This window comes from Zingiber officinale, chromosome 11B, assembly GCF_018446385.1.
Source record: "Zingiber officinale cultivar Zhangliang chromosome 11B, Zo_v1.1, whole genome shotgun sequence".
Lineage (NCBI taxonomy): Eukaryota > Viridiplantae > Streptophyta > Magnoliopsida > Zingiberales > Zingiberaceae > Zingiber > Zingiber officinale.
The window spans coordinates 80,154,864-80,179,563 of record NC_056007.1 but is presented as its reverse complement, the minus strand read 5'-3'; the positions used below and the strand labels follow the sequence as shown (position 1 = coordinate 80,179,563).

Genomic DNA, 24,700 nt, shown 5'->3' with positions numbered 1-24,700 from the left:
ATCTCCATAAGAGTCCTATTCTTTTGTTCTGCCACACAATTCTGTTGGGGTGTATCAGGTGCAGACAATTGGGATTGGATCCCGGTCTCTGATAAGTAACTCATAAACTCTCCTAAGAGGTACTCTCCACCACGATCAGACCATAGTGTCTTGATACTTTTACCATAACGTTTCTCCACATCAGCCTTGTATTCTTTGAACTTATCAAAGCACTCAAACTTGTGGCGCATCAAGTAAATGTATTCATATCTCGAATAGTCGTCTATAAAAGAGACAAAATATTCGAAACCACCTCTTACCTGGATAGTCATAGGCCCACACAAATCAGAATAAACCAATTTCAACACTTCTTTAGCTCTATACCCCTTTGCCTTAAAAGGTCTCTTGGTCATTTTTCCTTCCAAGTAAGACTCGCAGGTTGGAAAGTTTTCCACTACTAATGAACCCAAAGGTCCATCGACTATTAATCTTTGAATCCTACTCAAGTTAATATGGCCCAACCTTATATACCAAAGATATGCTTGGTTCATTTCCGAAGGTTGCTTTCTCTTATTAGAATTAGAAGATGTGTTATTAATTTTCATTTGTTGCATCGTGAGAGTTAATAGATTAAGAGTATACAAATTGCTAACCAACGCATCAGAACAGATAACCACCCTATTTTTCTTAACAACCACTTTGTCATCAAAAGAAACAGAATATCCATCCATAAATAATTTAGAAACTGAAATCAAGTTCTTTCTAAAACATGGTACATAAAGATAATTTTTCAAAATCAAAATTTTATTCCTATCAAAAGATAAATAAACATCTCCCATTGCAATAGCCGCCACTCTCGTAGCATTGTCCATGTAGACGGTGATCTCCCCTTCATGTAGTCGTTTGGTTTCTTGGAACCCTTGCAATGAATTACAGACATGATCAGTGACTCCCGTATCTACATACCAGGTACCGATAGATAACACCGCTAAACATGTTTCAATAACTAATGAATAAGATATACCTTTATTGTTCTTCTTTCTGCAAGGACAGCCCACCTTCCAATGTCCATACTACTTGCATATGAAGCACTTGCCTTTCGGCTTCTTCACATCTGCCTGCGACCCAGTCCCTAGAGGTCGAATCACTTTCTTTGCCGAACCAACTTGTTTCTTCTTCTTCTTCCCGCCTTTCGGCTTAGAGGAAGAAACATTTTCAGCAATGTGAATTTGAGAACTTTGACGAAATAACCCTTCTGCTGCTTCCAGTTCTGTCAGAAGTTCCGGCAACGAATAAACCCTTTTGTTCATGTTGTAGTTTAGGCGGAACTACATAAAACTCTTGGGCAGCGTTTGGAGAATGATATCGACCTGAGCTTCCCCATTTATTTTAGCTCCAAGGACTTTCATCTCATTTAAATGAGCCATCATCTTGAGGATATGATCCCTCACGGGTGTCCCCTCAGTCATGGTGGTCGTTATTAAGTTTCTCATCGCCTCCTGCCTGGCAACCCGATTCTGGTGTCCGAAGAGTTCCTTGAGATTGATCATCATATCATAGGTAGTGGATAAGGCCTGATGCTGATGTTGCAACACATTTGACATAGAAGCCAAAATATAACACCGCACCATCTCATCTACCTTGACCATTTTCCTATGTCTCTCTATCTCCTCTTCACTAGAATCCTTATCAGGCATGCTAGGACAAACCTCAAGAAGTATGAACTTATATTCTTCAGCAGTTAAAACAATGTGCAAGTTCCATTTTCAATCAATATAATTTGGACTAGTAAGTTTGTTTTCTTTTAAAATAACAGCAAGAGAATTGAAAGCCATTTTGAAATCTTGAGAATCACAAAATAAAATATTTGGTCAAAACTTTAGAATTTAAATTAATATTGATTCTCAAACAATATAATTTAAATTCACCAACACCTCAAAACACCATGAATTTCACATGCCACGATAGTGTGGACGTATACTAATTCAAACATTTGTAAGAGGAGGTTTTACCCATTAATTTTATTATCTTGTCAACCTAACTTTATGATAAATAAAATTAATAGTTGGTTCATCTTCGATCACATAAATAATAGCAGTGACTCCTATGGGGAGGATACTATTAAATGCGCCTAAGTATATACCATTATTTGATACTTAGTCCTTTAATTAGGATTGTGCCCCTTCAGATGGAGAAGATCACAAAAACCTAAATAATTTCCTATAATCATCCATAGAGGAAGTTTGATCTAGTGATCCACAAACAAACTCATTCGATACGGAGGAAGACACTTAAAGGCAACGCGCAAGTTTGAATGCATCACTTACAACCAGTAATGGAGACCGTGGAATTTATTTAAATTGAGAAATTTTAACATGCATACACATCACATCACACATCACAACACACATCACAACACACATCACAGCACACACAAACAGCATATAAAGGCAATAAATATGAAAATAAAATTTCCAACTATTATGGTCTCATTCAACGCTGTCCTCCAATATGCCACCAATGGATCGCTGTCCTCCAATATGCCGCCAATGGATCAAGTCATCACGTCTACCTCGCTTCCTTCTCCGCCGCACCTCCGGTCCTCAAAATAGCAAGGATATAAGCCGCAACAAAAAAAAATAAAATTTACATTTATCGATCCTATATTTCACAAAAGAATTTACATGTAATCTAGATCGAACAAAATGCAAAAAATAATAATAATACGACAACCAACCGTATTTAATTATTATAATCATGCACACACAAACAACCTTGACATGCCCAAGGGTTCAAATCATACACAATACACAAAAAGCCATAATAGTTAGATCTAGGATGTCTGCAACCACAGAGTTAATCTTTCTTGCACATCCTACTATTATCCGGCCTAAACTTATATATGATCAATGCATAATTTAACCGAAAAACAATCACAAAGAACCAGAAAACTCGCTCTGATACCACTTGAAGGCGTTGGAATTCTGTTCTGTTTAAATTTCCCTGTACAAAAAATTGTACAAGAATAGAACTTTTCCTAGCAACCCGCATGTTCGATCAAACATGTGTTTGATCAATCAAGCAAGTTCTTGAATGATCAAAGCACACCTTGATCAAAGTACAAGATCGCTGGTCTCTTGTGTTGGTATTCAAAATCGATACAAAGAAAACTAAACTAATTATACAGCGGAATTAAAGAACTAGTTGTACCTTTCCTTTGTAGCTAAAGACCTCTTGATCTTCTGTCATATTCCTCTTCTTTTCTTGGACATCGTGTGGGCGACGATCTACCAAGACAACAACCACCCTTCCTCTCATTTCTCCAAACCGCCGGTTACAAAAAGAGGCTCTAGGATGGGGCACCTTCTAATCTGCTTCCTCTTCTTTCCTCTTCTTCCTCTTCTTCCTCTTCTCCAAGCTGCCGCCCACCAAGGAGGATAAGCAAGAGTCGCCGACCCCTAGCAAGGAAGGGGCGTCGTCCCTAAGGAAGGAGAGATGAGGGGGGCGTCGACCCTTAGGAAGGTGGAGGAGGCTTGTGGGAATTATGTGTCGCTGACCCTAGCAAGGGAAGAGGGGCGCTGGCCACAAGGAGGGAAGAGGATTGTGGAAAAATTAGGTTTTAGGGGGCACCACCTACTCCTTTTATAACCTTTGCCGTCGGTTACAAAGAAAGAAAAATAATAGAATTCTATTTAGAAAAATTATCCCTTTCTATAACCTTACCGCCGACCATAGGAGGATGGAGAAAACCAAACCAAAACTAAGTTAAACCAAACCAAGTTCTGGATGGATTGATGCGAGGCTTTATATAGAGGCTACAACAGGGACCTAGAGGAGGAATTGGTTAAGGCCTCCTGATGGGCTTGGACTTCCTGTATTCGGCCTGAACACTCAACTCAAGTCCATCAATAATAACCCATACCACTAAAGAGTTATTATTGAATTACTGCACCAATCCCATATTACAATATGTGCTCCTTCTTATCATGAGTGCGTTAATCTCCCTGTGTTTAAGATATCATATATCTGTTAATTAATTGAGTTACTAACAACTCAATTAATTAACATCTGATTCCAAGAATAGTATCATTCAACTTTATTATCATACCAGACTAAGTCCACCTGTAGGGTTTACATGATAATCCTTTTGAGCTCCTCAAGGGGACATTATCAGCCTAAATTATTAGGACACATAATCCTTCTATAATCAACAATACACCATATAAACAGTACTATTTCCCAACTCATCGGGCCTATTAATTTAACGAATAAATCTCACCCATTGATAAGTTAAAGAAATAAATACTAAGTATACGTGCTTGTTATTATATAGAGATTAAGAGGGCGCACATCCATAATAACAGAGATTATGTTCTTTTATGTAGTCAGTATAAATTGAACAACCTCAAATGGTCCTGCTCAATACACACATAGTGTACTAGTGTAATTTTATAGTCAAGGCAGACTAATATCAAATTACACTACAACCGTTCCAATGGTTTGTCCCAATCCATCTTGGTTGTGAGTCACTATTTATAATTTATAAGGAACCGATGACATGATCTTCTGTATGACACCACACACCATGTTATCTACAATATAAATTAAATGGACAACTGCATTGACATATATATAAATATAAAATATAAACATTTGACCAAAGTGATTTTCATTTCAAAATATTTCAAAACAGATGTTCATACAAAAACTAGGCTTATAGTATACATCCCAACATTTGGTAATGTGTGGTGAAGTAAAAAAAATTTACCCTTTTACTTCACGTGTGCCTACTTCGGTAATTAACTATCTATTACTTTGGATAATATCCGAAGTCTATTGTCGATTTTCACATAGTGTGTCCAAGAGTGACGAAGGAAAGACGGTTGATCCCACACGTTTCAAAAGTTTGGTGGGAATCTTGCGGTACCTAACTTGCACTCGATCGGATATATTATATGGAGTCGGTCTTGTAAGTAGGTTTATGGAGGAGCCTAAAGAGACTCATTGGAAGGCGGCCAAACGAATCCTTCGTTATGTCCAAGGTACTCTGAATCACGGACTATTTTATTCTCATTCTAACAATTCTCAATATGTTGGATATTCAGATAGTGATTGGGGTGGAGACTGTGATGACCGGAGAAGCACTTCCAGCTTTGCATTCTTCGTTGGAGATACGATATTTTCTTAGATGTCAATAAAATAACCTATTGTTACTCTTTCCACTTATGAAGCAGAGTACATTGCGGCATCCTCATGTGCTAGTCATGCTATATGACTAAGAAGCTTGCTAAAGGAGATAAAATTTGAACAAAATGAAGCAACTCAAATTTGCATTGCTAACAAATCGGCAATTGCATTGGGGAAGAATCCTGTATATCATCAAAGAAGTAAGCATATTGATGTTCACTTTCATTCTATTCGCGAACATGTGAAAAATAAAGATGCGGAGCTAACCTATGTGAAGATTAAAGATCAAGTTGCTGACATCTTTACAAAGTCACTCAAATTTGAAAACTTCATCAAAATATGATATGTGCTTGGAGTCACAAAATCAAGTTTAAGAGAGGGTGTTGAGAATTAAACTTTATTTTAGAGATAAAAGTTTATGAAGATAGAATGATGAGGTGACAATTATTGATGAGAGTTTATGATAGGATAGAAGTTGATGAGGTGTCATGATAAGAATAAGAGTCTCGTGGAGATAGAATTAAAAAAGAAATCTAGATTATTAGTATTTATTCAATAAATCTATAAATATGTACCTTTTCCATGAATGAAATAAATAGAGCATTTTATCTTTATTATCCTCCTCTTTCACATAAAGATTCTCCATAATGAGATATTCTGGACCACCTTTCTGATTCACTCCTCAACAGGAAAGGTGAATTTGTGGGAGGCAATCTCTACCTAACCGGTGAAGATCATTATCTCTCAGTAATATAAATATTGGATGATGATTCAACATTTACAGATCAGATGATCTTTTACAGATTCTCCACCTTTTCCATAATTTTTTTTCTCCAATAATTTTTTTTAACAGAAAAACCCAACCGCAAGTCTAAAATCTGTCAGTCGTTCAGCTAACTCTTCTCGTAGGTTGGACTTCGACTTGGAGGCCATGGGCTGCTGCGGAGACGATGACGGCGACCTTCTTGATCAACTTGTTCCGCCGGAGTCCGACACCCATACGTATTTCGATCACAATTCCTCTCCTTCGCCCTCCTCTTTCGCCGAGGAGGTGGTGATCTCACCCATGAACTCCAACTTCGCCGCCCTCGTCTCCAAGGACCTCCTCCGGGCGATCCTCGAGCTCCTGCCGCCGCAAGATCTCGCTCGGTCGGCGTGCGTTTGCCGGTTGTGGCGCGCCGTGGCATCGGAGCGGGAGATGCGGGAGAAGGCATTCAGGTCGCCCTGGAAGGTGCGTCGGGTCCTCGGCGATCCGTCGTCCGCTCTCTTCTGGGGCCATTCCCGCCTCGACCGCTTCGCCATCTCCCACCGCCTTCGTCGGGGCGATACCGTTGCGGGACTCGCCCTCAGGTACTCTGTCCAGGTACTGTCTTCCTTGGGCGCTACTGTTGTCTTTGAGTAGAGAATTCTAGGTATCATCTTCACTGCATGAAATTGGCAGGGAAATTTCGTCCTTGTTTGGGTAGTGACGATAACCGTCTTTGGAGGTTGGAAAGAGCTGCGTTTTTTCCTTGCGATCGATGAATATATGATAAACGTCTTACTGTCTCCTTACTTGGTCTCAAACTTTCGTCTTTGCCCTTCAATTGGCGAATGTCATAACTCAACTTGGAAGCAAATATCTTGTAGAAGAAACTTCAAAAGATTTTGAACATAGAAGAGACACTTGAAGTGGATGATCCATATCTAAAGTTCTACTAGCAGTTTTAACCAGAAATTAGGATATGATTCTAAGAAATGTATTTGGGTAATTTGAGACATTATTGAAAATACTTAGATTCATAATAGTTAAAAAAAAAAATGAAAGATCCGTATCTTCCATACTGAGGTACATGCTTGGGAAATCATTATTGGTGAAACATGCGGGTCATTCTCTAGGAAACAGGAATGCCTATGTTGTGATTAACACTGTTGCAATCTCTGTGAGATAGAAAGGCCTAAGTTGAGTTCAACACTATAATTGTTTCTGGCTCAAGTTGAGACAGATTACAATATCATTAGATTTCCTTAGAATTGCCTGCATGTCATTTGGGTAAATAAGTTGGATTTTGTTCAGATAAACTCATATACTACACCCAAGATAGGAACATGCCCAAAAAATTTCAGCTGAAAACAATAATACCTGTTAAAATGCACAAGAGGAGAAGGAGAAAATAGTCTTTTGATGTTCATCTACATCATTCTGATACATTTTGTCTGTCTTTGTGCATTATTTCGTTCCAAAAGTCATTGTTGAGTTTTTGAATGTATAAAACACTTATATGTAATTTTAGAGTAGTAATAAGTAATGATTCAGGACTGGATCCAGCCCTGTGCATCATCACGAGCATTATTAAGACTAGGGGATTGGAGGTGGTAGATGAGCTTCTTTGGGAAAATCATAGTTCCAATTTTGTGTGACAGGTTTTGCTATTTTGTTGTATGCAAACTCAAATCGACTCAAATAAGTTATAACTGGATCATGTACAAAGGTGAAAGATTACCTCTTGACATCAATACAATTCAACTAATGGAATCAGTGGCTAAATGATTGAACCAGGCCTCTCGCTGAAGTAGTGCAACATGTATTTGTCTTCCAACAAAACAAGCCAACCTGCTCATGGCATAAGCACAAAGACTTTGGTTTATGACTCCACTCCCACAAATTGTGCACTTATTGGCCTTTGTGGCTTATCATGAACATGACTCCACCCTCATAAAATTATGCACTTATTGGCCTTTGTGGCTTATCATGGGCATGACTCCACTCACATAAATTGTGCACTTATTGGCCTTTGTGGCTTATCATGAGCATGACTCCACATCCATAAAATTATGCACTTATTGGCCTTTGTGGCTTATCATGAGCATGACTTCGTTCATAAAATTATGCACTTATTGGCCTTTGTAGCTTATCATGAGCATGATTCTGCTGCTCCCATAAAATCATGCACTTATTGGAATTACACACAGACCTATGTGCCTTCTATCACCATGAAAGGCTGGCTGAGAAGACAATGAAGCGTAAACACAGAAGTTCATATTATTGAAAGAAAAATATTGCAACACACTACCATTGTGCAAGGTGTTCAAAGGTGGTCTTCAAAGGTAGAATATGTGCAATTTCAGTTTGAGAATGCAGTTTTGGACGAGTTTCATATTTTAACAAGAACACACTCATACGTGAAACACTACCAGAATAAGCTTTTATCATATGGAACTTTATGCCAATTGAGTCACAGGAATCTGACATATTTTAAGTGAGTTTATGTGCCATATGAACTGAAGAGCAAAAAATGAATGAGCTTGGTTCAAAATAATATATACAAGTGAAACTACCTCCACTTTAGATGATGTGCCTAAGATTCTCAAAGGTAAAGTAGGCACTCCGTGATAAGTAATGAGGAATATATGTGTACAGATGGTAATTCCTTCTAGATGATAGTGGAACAACTAATATTTATCAAGATTATAACTAGTGACGCTAATTTATGGTTTGAAAAAGAGAGAAACTGTGACATAGTAATTTTACTCTTTTCTCATCTTAAACAATTTAGCAAATTTTTAATTCTAATAGTTAATTCAGTGTGTATTATTACTTCCTAGTTTCATTGTTAGGCGTTAAGTTCACATTAACTATCATCAATTTTGTACCTTCGTGTGGCAAATTCTTTTCTTCGCTGATTTTGAGATTCCCCTCTATTTGGCTTTTAATACTTGTGTATATGTATTATATAAAATTTATCATTTTTTTCTTTTTCTATAATAGATTTGATTTAATTTCTAGTATATTGGGATTAATTTTTTATTTCTTAATGGATTAAATTCACTTTTAGTTGGTTATATTTTTTAGCATTTCTTTCAGATTTTCATAATTGTATCAAATCAAACTGAATTGTAATGGACTAATGGTTATTTTCATTACTTATACATATATATAAGAGCCATATCGTTTTGTATATGAATTGTAATGTACCGTATGATACGAATCATGAATCGTTTGATTATAACAACTATTATGAATTTCCTTTTGTAGTTTGGCCATTTCCAATCTGCCAAACTTCTTTACATGAAAGTCTGAATTAATTAAATTCAAGTCGAAACCAATTAGAAGATTTTCAGTCAGCTTGGGAGGATTGGTTTTAGATTCCAGTTATAATTTTAGTCAGCTTGCACAAATTTGTTTTCATTCCTCAATAGCGGATGGCTGGAAGGTATAAAATTACTGCAATGCTAGTGTTTGATTTCCGACTATTACTCACAGGTATCCTCTTCATAAAACTCGTCATGATATACTTGAACAATCTGATAATTAACAAGTTCCTCTGGGTTGGCCAATGAGATTGATAAATCTACTGTGTAGGTTATGGGCATCAAGCGGTTAAACAATATGATGAGTGACCATGGTATCCACTCAAGGGAGAGGCTACTGATCCCTGTTGTCAAACCAGAGCTGCTTCTTAATAGCACATGCTACATTGAATTTGACGAACAGGCAAAAAGAGAAGTCGCAGTACTGTACCTGGAAGGTGGCCCAGATGAGAAAACCAACAATCTGACAAACAGGGCGGCATTCACTGAAAGAGGTAAAAGAAAAATACTCAACTCCTTACGACGCAGCATGCAAGTAGATGTGGAAACAGCCGAATTCTACCTTTCTTTTTCAAATGGTGATCCAAGGGCTGCCATGATGCACTTCAGCGAGGATCTTAGGTGGGAGCGCCAGAAGAGGGAACATTACATATTCTCGTGAACAGGAATCAGAGTCTAAGCCTGGTTGTTTTATGAGTCTAGTTTGTCAGGGTGATTGTTCCTAACTTGACAATTGTTTCTAGGAGTCGGTCGCTCTATTATCAATTCGTAAGTGCTGGATCCAAGTCATGCATCACTAATGAGACAATAATTATTCACTATACAACGTCGCAATTTGATGCTACATCCCGTCAGCAATGCATTATTTGATAGACATACGACACAGCAGCGACAGGATGCCTCTCGTTTTATGCAAGCAATCAAATGCGAGGCGAGTAGATAGTGGAGAGATAAACTAAGCCCCGATGGGAGTCGTGGGCCTCATGGATTCCAATTCTAATTCGCTTCTTGTCGTAGTGGTGCCATCCTGCTTCTTCCAGATTTCTGGTATCATCTGCTTCAGCTCGGCGATGCTACCCAACAGGTAATCTGCTGCCTGTGTCTTCACCCGCTTTCCGACCTTAATTTGATGGATCATTGATGTTAGTCATCATTTATTTATGTAAACGTAATTCCAGAGATATAGATGCTACCAAGGCTGTTCGAAGATCCAGAGCCTTCCCTGCATCGATGTTCCTCTCGCTGTCGTCCAGAAATAGCTGACAGAAACAGGATGGTGACGGTTTTATTGCGAATTCTAAGGTGCCAAGTAAATTCCCATGGAAAAAGAGGGAAGGCTTAAATTAGCGTAAGCTTGCTGTTTTTACCGTGCGACGGGGAGCGACGCCGGCGAGCCGCACGGCCATCTCCATGGCGGCTGCAGAGGGCTTGAGGATCACCGGCGACTTCGAACACCTGGTCGCGTCCTCGAATAGGTGCGGGTTCATCGTCTCGAAACAAATGATGCGTTGGAAGCAGTCCTCGATGCCCAATCTCTGCAGCACCCTCGTCGCGTGACGCCGGTCCGAGTTCGTGAACAGCTGCGTGCGCCACCAGAAAGAACAATCAATACCCACAATTTTTGCCCTGATTATTACGAATTATAAAGTCGAGCACGCACGATCTTGCGCTGGGGAACGCTGAGGAGAAGCTCTCGCAGCGTCGCGTCAGGCTCGATGAGGTCGTAGGGCGATCTCCCATGAACGTAGCTGAAGCCACTCAACGAATTAAGTCGACAAAGACGAGAATCAATCAAAATATATTTAGCTCCTCACCTGTGATACTCGTCGGGGTGAACGTCATAACCTTGAGCCTGAAATAATTTGAGAAAAATGAAAATGATTAATTAATTAATTAATCAGAATAATTGGTTTCATCGAAGAAGGTTTGGAGGGCATGTCAAATACTATGAGGCCTGCAAGGGAGCTGCCATGGGATTGGAAGAGCTCAGCACGGAGGGACGAGGCTTCCTCTGCTGATATCCCACATTTGCTAGCGAGGAACTCTGAGAATTAAAAAGATTTATTGAATGGATCAGATGGATGAAAGGGGAAAATTTGATCGTGGCAGTGCAGTACCTTCTATGTTGTTTCTGCAAGCTCGTCCAATTCCAATTGCCGGAGAGTATAAAGTGTCATCAAGGTCTGTTAAGAAACAAGTATTAGAAACATGGCGTGTGTTGCAAATGGAGGAGAATTGAGACGACGAGAGTTTTACCGAAGAGAAGGCAATTGAAGGGGGTTGCGTAGTCGAAGTCCATAACTCGAGAAGGAAGAAGAAGGTAGAGGGAAAAAACAGAGGAGGGAAAGGCAGAGGCAAGCTCGATACTTATAGGCATCTTGGCGTGAAGGCTGATGGCATCGAAATCGACAGGTTGGATTGAAAAAAAATATTAGGGGATGATAAGACGATTGGTTCGACACGATTACCTATCTCAATCCGTCCACCTCCCGCATTGCTGGATTTGGTTGGTCATCGGTGTCGATCAAGTTGGGGCACGCAGGAAACGTGTCGAAGCGTCGAAGAAGGATTGACACAGCGTTTGCACGATTAAAAATCAGTTTTTTAGCCCAAGTTGGAAGTCATATTACTTACTATATAACCTCATGAACGTTAAAGAAAATATATATATATATATATATATATATATATATATATATATATATATATATATATATATATATATATATATATATATATTTTAAATATATATTTACAAAAAAAAAACTGAGATAAAAAAATGTTTACAAATGAAAGGGCAATAGGCCGGCCCGTGGTGCTAACGTTTGCCGTAGTAGATCGAGATCAGTTTCGTCCCGTTTCAACCCGTGCGACGGGACGCAGTTCGCCCGCCGGTGCGACTGAAGCGTGGGCGAGCGAGAGCTCTTCCACGATCTCCCGGATCCCTAACCTGGATGCCGGCCCCTACTCCGTCTTCCGCGCCGCCGTGATGGAACCCCTCGTCCCCAAGCGGCGACTGTGCCCCTCCGCCGTGTATCCTACCGCCTCCGCGAGCCCTCCTACGGCTCGTCCAGTCGTCGTTGCAACGGATCACATCCTCGAGAAGCTTCTCGCCCTCCCCGATCCCTTCGTATCCCTTGAGGTCTCCCTCGAACGCCTCCTCGATTCGAGGCTTCTAGAGATGGAGAAGGATCAGCTTGTCGATGGCGCCATGGAGGCCGGATCGGCCCTCCTTGAGGCTGCCAGGAGGTCAGCCCGCCGGCGCGCGTCTATGCACAACTGTTCTTCATGGCCTCTCGCCTCCGATCTCACTATCAAAGTAAATCACGTCCCTCTTCGCTTCAGTCTATCTACTTGTCTTTCTTGGCGCTGTAATAAACCTTTGTCTCGCTATATGGCTATATCGTGTGAATCTTCAAAAATCACATATTAGATCGATTTTGATAAATCGAAGGGAAAACTAGCGATGATGTGCTTGGACAATGTTTTTGAACGACGATATCTGGACTTTACCATCTGTGACAGAATTCAATTGCTTCTTCATAGTGCTGAATCTGTTTTTTATTTTCTGCAGAATTGCACGCTAATTTTCTTTTAGTTGGTTGATTCTTTATTTCTTTTTTTCTCCCTTATACAATCCTACTATATTCCTAGATTATTTGTCTGGTTAATACGTTCCCTATTTTTTTATTGGTTCTTTGTTTATCAGCTCTATGACCTATTATTCTCTTCTGTATTTAAATTTTGATATGGTCACTGGTCAGAATAGATTATTTGAGTCTGCAATTGCCTTGTTTATGTTCATTTTTCCCCTTGAGTGTTTGATAGAACAACACTGCAGTGTAATTCAAACATTATGGTCTTGTGATGCTTGAAGGTATTCTCCAAGCTAGATACCCAAAGTCTTTGCCATGCTGCAGCTACTTGTTCAATGTTCAACAAGTGTGCAACAGACCCAATGTGCTATGAGAATATTGACCTGACAGCTGAAGTGCCAAAGGTTAATAATACTGTTGTCTCCAAAATGATACAGCATGCTGGAAAAAACCTTCAGTAAGACTCTACATTCCTTTAATCAAAATTCATTCATTTAACTTTTTTTATCATGGCATTCTTGTATATGCTTTGTGGTCTATATTGTTTTCATTACTTTGATGTGATTCATATACTAAATCATCTAACTTAACCGCAGACCATACTGTTAAAAAAGATTGAGTTTTACTGTCCAGAACTGGTTGCCATTTTTGATTGTTAATGGTGTAACTTCATTACTCTGATAAATTTACTTTACTACAATCATGAGAGTTCAGAACACTCTAGGCTTTTTTTTTTCTCTGGCATTGCCTTGATGATTTCATTGTTTCTTAACAGGTAATTCTATCTACTTTCTTTAGCAAAAGTAGGATAGGGATCATTTCCTGTTAGAAATGCGAAAGAAGATGGCTTATCGTTTTTGTCCAATTATAGAATTTATGGCATCTGCAACACCTAGTTTTGATTTTATACACTCACCTCACTAAGAGACTGAGAGTGCAAGCAGCGTGCTTCTGCACCAGTTTAGCTACTAATTACTATTTAAGAGAAAAAGAATAGATTTAGATGAAATACATATCCTAAACTTGAATCTACATCCATATGTGGGATACATATTTGAGACATTTTTTTTTTCAGTTATTATGGGATCCACTAATTTTACAACTTTTAAAATTTCAAAACAAAGACCTATTTCCTCAATTGTAATTTCCAAAACTTTCAGGTGCATCATCAAGTAATCTCATGGAATTGTGAATGTTGTACTAAATGTTATTCTGAATCTATAATGTATTCAGAATCTTGAAATTGATAGCTTTACTATAGGAACAAACCTACCTTACAAAGACTACTTTTGAAGGTATCATCTCAGTAGTAATAACTATTAGTGGGTATTTGAAATTGTGTTTTGATTTATAAAAGGGTAATATACTGTGTTGAGGGTAGATTTAATTAAAGATTACTTAAGTGAAGGAGTTACACTATAGGACTCTATGAAAGAGTGATTGAGGAGAGAACATGCTCTATTGTGCATGTTATTTCAGAGAGTGCTAATCAAGGAGAGTCTAGTGACAACAAAGTCTAAACATGATGGAGGCAATCATTGGATACCGAAATATTTGAATGAACTTAAAACTGTATGTGTACGACGAAATTTCTGCAGTACTAAATGAAAATTTTATTAGGACATTTATGCATTGAACCGTTTTTAAATAACCTGAAAGATTGATGACAATATTATTAATACCTTGAAAATTTAGTGGTTATTGGAAATGTGATTTTGAGTTTTTGTGATGGTTAGTTCCTCTTTTCATAGAAGAAATTTTTGTTAGATTGAGAACATCATTTGGAGTTCTGGGAAAATCTAGAAAAAGATAAATAAAAAAAAAATAAAAGAACTAGTCTAGCATATGTATATATGAGTGTTGAGATGAATATGTAAAAGTACTAGGAGGGATAGAATTAAAAATTATATATTTTATCATCCATGAAGGCTAGGCATAATAGGTAAGAAGCTATGAATCTTATGATGAAATATAATAATGTGGTATGATTATGTTCTATGATGATGTGTATTCTATAATTTATAAATTTGACATGTTCTAAATTAATGAGATTAATGTAAACAAGGGGAGAGAGATGTCATGGAGATTTAATTTGGTTGAAGAAATAATAATTTTGGATTATAACAAAAGATATAACCTTATTTTGAGTGCCAAGTTGGATAGGATTATGTGTTACTGAAATAATTGGCACTTGCTGCTTGTTGTTGTTGCAGAATTGTTTTTTCTCGTCATTGCTTTCTATTTAATTTTTTTATGAGTCATACTGATATTCATCAATTCCTCATCTCAGGGTTTCCTTTGCAGGTCCTTCTAGAAAAATTACATTTTCCTTTCCTCTTTTTGATTAATTGAATCATCTTGCTCCCATTTTCTCACAATCAATCATTTATTGAGAATGTCGATATATTAATGTTTTTGCTCACTTGATTGTGTAAAATATACTTGGTTTATTGATACTGTTAAACTTTCATAGTCTGTGGTTCATTCTTTTGTTTCATTTCTATGATTTTCCTTCATCTCTCTCTTGTCTATGAATGCCATCCTCTACTTCATATTATTTTCTTTGTTTTTGTGATGGTCAGCTAAAGATACTATGGTATTTGTATATGTCAGAAAGCTAATGTAGAAAGAATTCTATCATTGTGTTATTTAGCCGAAAGTTTTATTGCAGCTTCTGTTATTTCACATTTCAAGTATATGAACTTGCTAAATGCTAGCATTGATCATGATATACCTTTTAATTTATTATGCAATCAATTCAATGTTCGCATCTTCATTAGTCTCTTGCTGCAAATATGGAATCTTGGACTTCAAATACTGTCTAACTATTCGGGTCTATAATATTAGATCACTTAAGCTTGGAATTCGCTCCAATCCTGCTTCAACAACAGAATTTAGACCGCTCTCCTATTCCACAATACATCCCATGGAAGCATCTGGTCTTTCCTGGAGTCAAAAGAGGCCGAGGCAAGGAAGGGAGACATCTCTTCTCACAAGGTCTTGCCTTCTGGCTTTAAGTGTGGATGGTAGTGCTGCAGGGTAATGAATGACTTGTCTAAAGGTTTTTAGTTTCTTGCTTTCTATGTTTCTCTCATTGAATTGCTATTTTTCATTTCAAGGACTCTCTTAAGGAGGCTACACTTGTACAACATTGATAAAATGGATACCTCTGCACTTTGCACAGCTTTGTCAGCCTGTCAGTTTCTACTTGACGTTGAAGTTGTTGGCCTGTAAGTATAGCCATCTTAGCTAAGTTAAAAAACTGCAGTTTAACTATGTTGCATGTTAACTTAGTTCTACAATTTATTTGCTCTATCAAACAAAAACTATGTTACCTTTTATTTTTTGGTGGTCAGAGAATAACCAGAACTTTCGATTCTAAGACAATGGTTTCAAGTATTGGTCAGCTGGTATTGTAATCGACCAAGATTAGAAGATTTTTTTTCCATGATTCACACTTCAGTTTCTTGTGACAAGCATGAGAATGGGATGAGTGGAAGAACCAATGGACAATACTGACTGAGATAGGAACAGGAACTTCTCCTGCCATCCTTTGATTTCATTTGTTCATTCATAGAGAGGAGATGAAACATTAAGAAAAAGAGGGGAGGGAAAGAGGAGATGCACCTATGGGAGCACTGGTAGAAGCAAAGAGTGACACTAAGGCAGAAATTGAGATATATCTATAATGTGTCTATACCCCGTTCAATTCCATTTGTCAATCCACGTCCAACTTTGAGTGGTTAGCTGACATATTTATGAACATGTAGAAAAATCATTTTCAATTATCAGATGTCCTGATATTATTATTTAGATGAATATTGGAAAATTGTGGGATTAATCTCAGTAGAAAGCTACAAGAATAAATGCTTCTATGTGATGCTGATGCTGGACGGGATAGTAATTATCCCATGGGTTGAAGAGAGAGAGAGAGGAATTGTGGAGGAAACAAGATGAAAAATCAACAAACAAAGAGAAACCATCATCTCTAGGTTTTACTAAAAAAAGAATTTATTCAATAATCAAAAGATAATCTCTAACATCAACTAAACAGATGCTTATATAGACCCAAAAGCCTAAGATGCAAAAGAGGGAAAAAAATTTAATAGACTCGATCCAAAAAATCCTAAACGGATCCAAAAAATCCTAAATGGATTCAAAATCCTAAAAATGCAAAAGATTGAAATAACTCTAAACAAAGATAAAATCTTCGGAACCACCTGCATTAGTCGCCAGATTGAAAAGAACTCGTCCTCGAGTTTAAAGTAGTATCATGTGGTAACTCATGAGGAAGATCATCTTCATCAAGAACTTTCGTAGCAATGTCAGCAAAAAGATCATATGTAACCTTTAACAAAACTTCGGTTAGCACACGTTTTATCTCCTGGTTTACTGCTGCTGATCGAACAGCTTCAGCTCCAACCTCGTCATCATCTTCGTCTTCAGTAGATTTGGTTGAATCAGCACTCTTGTTGTCAATTTGATCACTTGTCCTGTACAATTTATCATCATCCCCCAGATAGAATTGTGAGAATTCCCACTTTGATGGCTGGCATAAGTACTTGCAATCGACGACTTATTTTTTATGATTTCTTCTCGAAGACAATTAGGTACTGCAGTTTTTTTTGGATGTCCAGAAAGATTAAAATTGGCACTTGCATCAGCAGACGTTATTGTTGCATGATCAAGAGATGTCCCTGTGACTAAACCAAAAGGAGGACTAGTAGGTGGCATACTAGGCCGAAAATCAGGCCCCATCAACCTTCCATAGACTGGTGGTGGTTGTGGCCCTAAGGTGGGGTGGGAACAAAAAGATGATCCAAGGGTGCTACTGATTCTGAAATGGAAACTTGGGGAAGAACTGCTGGAGCAGCTGGAGGAGCCCAAGCATGAGCAGGCATAGTAATCACATCATGATCCATCATTCCCATAGACTCAGATGGAATAGGAACATAATTAATTTTTGAATGGGATTCAAGGTCCAAGAGAGGCCTAGATTCAAAATCAAGAGGCACGTTGCTCGGATTAGTTGCATAGTTAGCAGACTGTCCACCATGGGTCAAATCAGACTGATCAACTGCTACATTTGGATCGGTAAATGCTGGTGGTGGATGAACAAAGCCTTCTTGTGTGGATAACACAGGCAGATGTATCTTACTGACAGTGTTTCTGTTACCTGGGATAGAAGAATAACTAGAAGGTACCTCCTGCTCAAAAATGGATGGTGTAGGCCCAACATTTTCCCCAGGCGAAGTATGATCCTTCCGCTGGGCAGCAGCTTCTTCTCCAGTAGTGGAATGGATATGCATGTTTTCTACATAAACTGAACCAGAGGCCAATGAAGCAGAGAGATATGCATGATCCACTTGTTTCTGTTGTTTCATTGTAAAATGGGGTGGTTGTTGGTTAGTGGACTGAGAAAGCAAAGATTGTTGAGCATCTGTAGGGGGGCCCACTGTGGCTTGATATTGATCACGATAAGTCTGACTATGCACTTCTGTTCTTCTTCCCTCAGGCACAATTTGAGGATTATTTCTATGATGGATATCTGTCCCTGATTTGGCAATTGCCCATGCTTTTGCTCGAGCAGCCCAGTCATCCACAGCATTATATGTTAGGCAATATTCATTGTTTTCTTCAATTGATGGATCAAAAGCCTTAGTTTCGAGGTAGCCACTCATGAAGTCAGTATTCAGAGGTTTCTCAGTCACCTTGAGGCGAGGTGACTGCCTACTGCACCAATTTCTTTGATACCTTTCATCTTCCGGTCCTTTACATCCATAGATTGAAAACCCACAGGTTTAGAATCTTCCTCTATTTCAAGAGACTTCTTCTCTGCACTGTCCTATGATATGGCGAAACCTAATCATCCCTGGAACAAAGTTTGAGTGTAACCAAAGAGAAGAAAGGGACTTTTCATCTTCTCCCAATCCATGATCTTGGCCTTGCCTTGTCAATTTCATGAGCATCGCAATTGATCCGACCATGCCGATGCTCAACCCTTGAGTTTGATGGCAACTAGTTTAACTTTCACACGATCAAACACTTCCTTGTAATAAAGAATTCTCTTCACTTCGTTAATCCAATCAACAAATTCCTTCAATCCAAAAATCGAAGTCTATATGATGCTCCTCTCAACCATGGCATTTTCGAAATTGAGCACGATTGTGATATGGGTTTTTGAAAGCAGAACTATAAAAGATCTCACAATCTTCAAAATCCCGTGACGCCAAACACTAGGTTAATTTTATGACTTGCCTTAATAAATTCTTAATCCTCATGCTACGATCACGATGTAGGACTTCCTCATTCGGAACCTGTCCATTATGACCGCGACCGCAACGACTTGCCATTGAAATTGATGAATTTTTTTGAAGCAGATGTTGAGGCTCTGATACCAACTGATGCCAAGACAAAATAGCGATTATCTTGCGAGTTTAAGAGAGAGGAATTGTGGAGGAAACAAGACGAGAGATCAACAAACAAAGAAAAACCACCGTCTCTAGGTTTTACCCAAAAAAGGAATTTATTCAATAATCAAAAGATAATTTCAAACATCAACTAAACAGATGCTTATATAGATCCAAAATTCTAAGATACAAAAGAAACGAAAAAAATTCTTATATAAAAGAAAAAATCTTAATAGACTCAAGATCCAAAAAATTCTAAATAGACTCAAAATCTTAAAAATGCTAAAGACTAAAATAACTCTAAAAAAAAGATAAAAATCTTCGTGATTGCTTGGTCCTATTAATTAGATTTTATATGAATCATTTTATTTTATTTTTTCACTAAAGTTCTTCTGCAATACCTATAATTCAGTTGGTTTGCAGTGATACCTTATGCATATCATATGGTCAAGATATCTAATGATCCAATTTAGATGGAAAAAAACAATTTCAGTTGCTTTGACTGAGCCAATGTTGGCTCTGTTTTAATTAAGTTGTTGACACTATCTATCTTGCTGCTAGCGCTAGAGTACTAGAGCAGTCAAACTGCAAGGAGTATGCAGCATGCGGTTCAAAATTAACAGAGATCTGATAGAACTTGATGTAGCCAGAGAATGAACAATCTCACGGGGAAAAATTAACAATTCATACTTAGAAACTTCGAATGAAAACTCACAAAGAAGAAATTTTATTATGCAAAGTTGATAAACATGAGCGAACTGAGGTTCTTTAAAAGAGTCCAAGCCCCCAAAAAATTGGAAATAAATAAGAATGTACACATATGATCTCTCGCAGTTCATAATAGATGATTAGGATCTTCTCAAGACTTCTATTTGGCCATCACTTGTGTATAATATGATTTAATTTGCTTTATTTTAAGTTCTAGCTGGACATAAGCTTTATAACTTTTAATAGTAATTCTTCAGTTCAATCTTCTGGCGTATATCTAAAACATGTCATTTTGTTAGATATACAACTACACATGTCAGGGGCAATATCTTTTGTGATTTTATTGGAAAACAGTCCTTGCATTTTGTTTATTTTGATAATTTTTTCATACCAATCATCTCAGACAGACTATATTTATCTATCTACACATACTTGTCCCCTTTCCTTGCTAGAACATTTTTATTCTATTACCTTTCAAATTGATCTTTTGTGTTTAATTGTAAATCATATTCATTGCATTTGCTTGTACAATTTACCAATACTATAATAAAACAATTCAAACTTCTACTAAATAATAGATGAGCCTCTGGAACTATGAAAATGGACTTCCTAGTTCAAGATACTGCATATTTCACTGCATGTCATTTTAGATACCCTAGGAAATTGTGCATGCAACATAAACCAACTTAAAATTTATCTACCATCAATAAATATAGGTATGTCTATTATGTTGTATGAGATATCCACTGTATTGGACCTTGTATGCCTATCTTTAGAGTTGAAGATTTGTTGCTTATTTTTTTTTCTCATGATTTATGCTTGTAGCCCTATGCTACATCTCAGCTTCCCTTCAAGCTGATATGTTGTCCTATTGAAAAGTGTCATCATTGGCATAGTTGGAGGAAAAAAATGTTAACTTTTATTTTTTTTGTTGCTGGAATGAGGTTCTTAACTTGTATATGTTGACAGACACGTTGAACTCAGAAGAACATTGGATGCTGTTGGCGCCAATTGTCATCATTTGGAGCGCTTGATCTTCGAGTCCTCTGATTCTGGTGTGCTACTATTTTTTTTTCCTGCACCCTTTTCATGTTCTCTTCAAGCTATTTGTCATTTTGGCCTTGTACAGGGAGGGATGATAGCTTGAATTCTTCAACCTGCATTGAAATGGTAAACGGCTGTCCCAATTTGATGTCACTTGCCCTGAGAGGGTTTAAGCTGCATGATCACAAAATCCGCATACTGATTAAGGTTGTTACTTTCTCCTTTTCCATAAATTTGTTTGACTTCTGCTTTTTAAAAATTTATCTGGATACTTTACCTTAACGTTTGTAAACAAAAGTTTATAGTTGAAAAAGCCCAACCTATTCCTCCCATTGATTTGCCTAGTTAAATATGTTTATTTGGAATGCAAGATTAACAAATTATGGTATCATATGCTGGAAAATAAACGTCCCTATTCTTTTGCTTCTGCAGGGATTTCATCACCTCAAAATTGTTGATTTTTCAACATCTTATGCAATTACAGGGACTTTCTTAAGGTTTATTTCTGTTTTTATGATTCAGAAGTTCAACATCTTATGCAATTACAGGGATTTTTCAACTAATCTTCTTTTTTGTTCTCAATCTTTGTCTTTTTTGAGCATCTGATAACTTCAGTTTTTCAGGAACTTTGGCAGTGGTACAAATGCTTGTCCACTGGAGGTCTTGATCTTACACGACTGTTTGCATCTTAAAGAAGTAAAAAATCTTAGAATATTAAATATCTCATTCCCTCTCGCCAATTTCCATCTTGTCATTGGAATTGCGTTTGATGTATTTGGGTGCTTTTTATCAATGTTTTGTTTAGGTTGAAGTGTCACAGGCGCTATCAGCGATGCTTGCTGGTGACTTCAAATTCCTGAGATACTTGGTAGGTTAATGAAGTATAAATTAGCTTTTCAATAGATGGGAACAACGTTCCTGTGACTAAATTCAACCATTTCATAAGCTGACCACTGATTTTGATTGGCCCAAGCAGGATATTTCAAACAAAGATGGTCTGTCTGCTGAGAATGATTGGAACTATAGATGTTATAATCCGTGGTAAGAGAGTTTGGCTGATGTTTCTTCTTAATACTTTTAGCTTTTTTGTGAAGTGAATTTCTTATTTGTTATTATTCTTAATTCTTATTTCATTTTGCAGCAAGACGCTGATCTCACATGTTCAGAAACAAAGGCCCGAGATATGTTTGTTAGCCAAGTTTCCCCCTGAAGGAAGGTCTGTCTATTTACCCATGCATTAAACTGCTATATACTTTTAATATTGGCGTCCAAAGAAATAATTATTGAAATCTATCTTAAATTGTGCCCTTTGTAGCTTGATGGATATCTTTGGCGACAGTGAATTAAGCAGTGGCACAAGTTTTGGTCCTTATTTCACGGATTCTTCTGAAAATAGCTATAGCAGTGATCAAGGTAGTGGGAATGAGGACGTCCCAGATCTAAATTTCCCATTTGATTTGGACAATGAGTTGGAGTTTGTGTAGCGAAACAGCAGATGGACTTTTAATACACTCTAATGCAGCATCAGACATCCAAAGAGGTACTAGTCTGCTTCCACTGACCTACCCCAGGATTAGCAACTCACTAGGGATATGCACTAAATAGAGAACAAGCATTAGCTCCGTAACCTAGAAGTTTTGCAATCATTATCATGCTGATGGCTTGTATTATCTTGTTCTTATGATGGTTATGTTATAAATGCAATCATTAGTTATATGCACCAAGGAAAGAACGAAACTTACTATATATATATATACATATATATATCGAAAAGAAATACACCATAGTTATTTTGAACAAATTATATGGATGATAGTGAAGTCCCAGATTGTTTTTTAGCATCCATCGCAGATTGATTACTTAGTGTTACTAATACATGAAATGATTTACTTTTATCATCCCCCGAGTTTTCTAGATCGCACAGGCCTTAATCTACTAGCTTTAGGAATTTGTTGAGCCTGCTAATACAGTTCAGCTGATATGTTGATCTCTAGTATGTTTGTTGTGTCAATGTTGAGAATCTATCTCCTTTCTCACCGCAAGTTGGTGATTGTTAATCGGCAAGTGTCAATTTTCATGATTACATGAAGTTTGGAAATGGTCCAAGATCACCAACGGATATGTTAGAAAATGCGTCCTTCGATTACCGAAGTTTGCTACCTCTTTTTAAAATGGCAGAACTGTAGGATCGGTGCAGTCGAGAGATGGGGTGAATCTCAATCATTCATTTTGATCATTTTTTTCATTTGTTCTATCAAAGTCATTAGTATCAGCGGAATATAAAATAAAGCAAGAAAGACACGAGATTTTTCTTGGTTCCTAACTCTCAGGATTAATACATCCAAGATCTATGCACTTAGTGTAAGTCTACTAGTGTTCTCTTTCTTGGATGATTTCTAGAGACGGAGAAATCCATCTTACAGTTTGAGTGGAAGTTAAATAATATAATAGAAAATGCACAATTTGTAAATAAAATAAGCAAATGAAAATTCTTGAGTGTCGCGCACCCCTCCTAGATCTTCGTTGTACAAGCAGAGTTTTGGCTATTCATCTTTGAGCATAGATAGTATGAGAAGTAGAGAATTTATGATATAAAGCTTTTGTTTGCAACATTTTATAAAAATCCATTTTGGATGCTTGGCCTTTTGGACACTCTTTATTTGAGTTCAGTGTTGTAAATGACGATAGGCAATGGTGGTGTGGTTAATGATTGCCTATCACCTTTGCTGCTTAGGCGGTGTTTAGGCAGTGCTCAGGTGGTTAATTTTTTTTTTACTATTTTTATACATAATTAAATAATATATTAATTAAAGGATAAAAATTAAATAAGGGATAATTTTTTTTAAAAAAATTACTATAAATATATTAACCAAAAATAAAAAGACGTTAATATAAATATTTTTTTTAATATATATATATATATATATATATATATATATATATATATATATATATATATATATATATATATATATATATATATATTAATAGGATAATTTTATTGAACTTTATTTAAGTCTATTTAAAATGATCCCAATCATTATTAAAATTATTAATATAAAGTTTTGATTAAATCCTAAGTTAAAAAAACTTATTCTATTCGGCGATTGACTTTTGTGTTTCGGAGTTGGACGCGTCCCCGAAGTCCGATAATAAGTCCGGACGCGTCGCCTGAGACGACGATGAGTCTAGATTCATTGCTTGAGTCTGAATCAGAAACGGTTTATCGCTATCTAAACATAAGGCGGTGCAGTTCAAGATGGTGTGGTTGAGGTTCGCCTATCGCCTAGGTGGCGTCTAGGTTATCGTCTCAACTATCATTTAGAACACTGGCTGAGTCTATCTAAATCCAAAATAGTCATGACATTAACCTACTTCGTTCACATCCTGGTCTAGGTGTCTAGAACTTTTCTAAGCGTCTAAATATTATACCACGTCATGAGTCGATCCTCTTGGGTTGAATCTGGATTATCCAAGCTCCTGAAACCTATAGGGGCTCTTGGACAGAACAGATGAAGGCTCTTGGACGTGTCTAAAATAAATCTAGGATCCTTGGCCATCCAGGCACCGACAGTTTGTCCAAGCCACTTTGTTGCTTTTTTTTGCGTCTCTTTGATTTCCAATCTTCTCGCTCCAGGTTTTTGCAAGACAAATATACAACAACAAACAAACAACTTAAGCCTAGTCTATTTGACCTAAGCCTTA

The 24,700-nt window shown here is 37.4% G+C and overlaps 3 protein-coding genes and 1 long non-coding RNA gene across 5 annotated transcripts; 3 read left to right on the top strand and 1 right to left on the bottom strand.

Moving 5' to 3' along the window:
- Positions 1–6,013: 6,013 nt before the first annotated feature.
- LOC122033696 (F-box protein At1g55000-like) lies at positions 6,014–10,002 on the top strand. 2 transcript variants are annotated; one of them, XM_042592818.1, is made up of 3 exons: positions 6,014–6,529; positions 9,509–9,731; positions 9,826–10,002. In XM_042592818.1, the coding sequence occupies exons 1-3, from the start codon at positions 6,098–6,100 to the stop codon at positions 9,834–9,836; spliced, it is 666 nt and encodes a 221-aa protein (XP_042448752.1). In that variant the 5' UTR covers positions 6,014–6,097; the 3' UTR covers positions 9,837–10,002. The 2 variants fall into 2 exon arrangements, with proteins under 2 accessions (XP_042448752.1, XP_042448751.1); XM_042592817.1 differs by having other exon boundaries at positions 6,017–6,529; positions 9,509–10,002.
- LOC122033695 (uncharacterized protein C24B11.05-like) lies at positions 9,974–11,620 on the bottom strand. The gene is made up of 8 exons (XM_042592816.1): positions 11,494–11,620; positions 11,355–11,420; positions 11,184–11,281; positions 11,052–11,089; positions 10,898–10,985; positions 10,605–10,817; positions 10,431–10,496; positions 9,974–10,357 (listed from the first exon to the last, which is right to left on the bottom strand). Exons 1-8 carry the CDS (start codon positions 11,612–11,614, stop codon positions 10,193–10,195), a joined length of 855 nt encoding a protein of 284 aa, XP_042448750.1. The 5' UTR covers positions 11,615–11,620; the 3' UTR covers positions 9,974–10,192.
- On the top strand, positions 10,181–11,313 carry LOC122033697. The gene is made up of 2 exons (XR_006126623.1): positions 10,181–10,321; positions 10,416–11,313. It is a non-coding gene; the product is annotated as an uncharacterized LOC122033697 (long non-coding RNA).
- Positions 11,621–11,978: 358 nt separating the features above from the next.
- LOC122034282 (F-box protein At4g02760-like) lies at positions 11,979–22,715 on the top strand. Its single transcript, XM_042593460.1, has 12 exons — positions 11,979–12,556; positions 13,115–13,290; positions 15,681–15,872; positions 15,953–16,063; positions 20,921–21,006; positions 21,081–21,202; positions 21,428–21,492; positions 21,619–21,691; positions 21,801–21,863; positions 21,972–22,036; positions 22,137–22,211; positions 22,311–22,715. Exons 1-12 carry the CDS (start codon positions 12,017–12,019, stop codon positions 22,477–22,479), a joined length of 1,737 nt encoding a protein of 578 aa, XP_042449394.1. The 5' UTR covers positions 11,979–12,016; the 3' UTR covers positions 22,480–22,715.
- Positions 22,716–24,700: the final 1,985 nt, after the last annotated feature.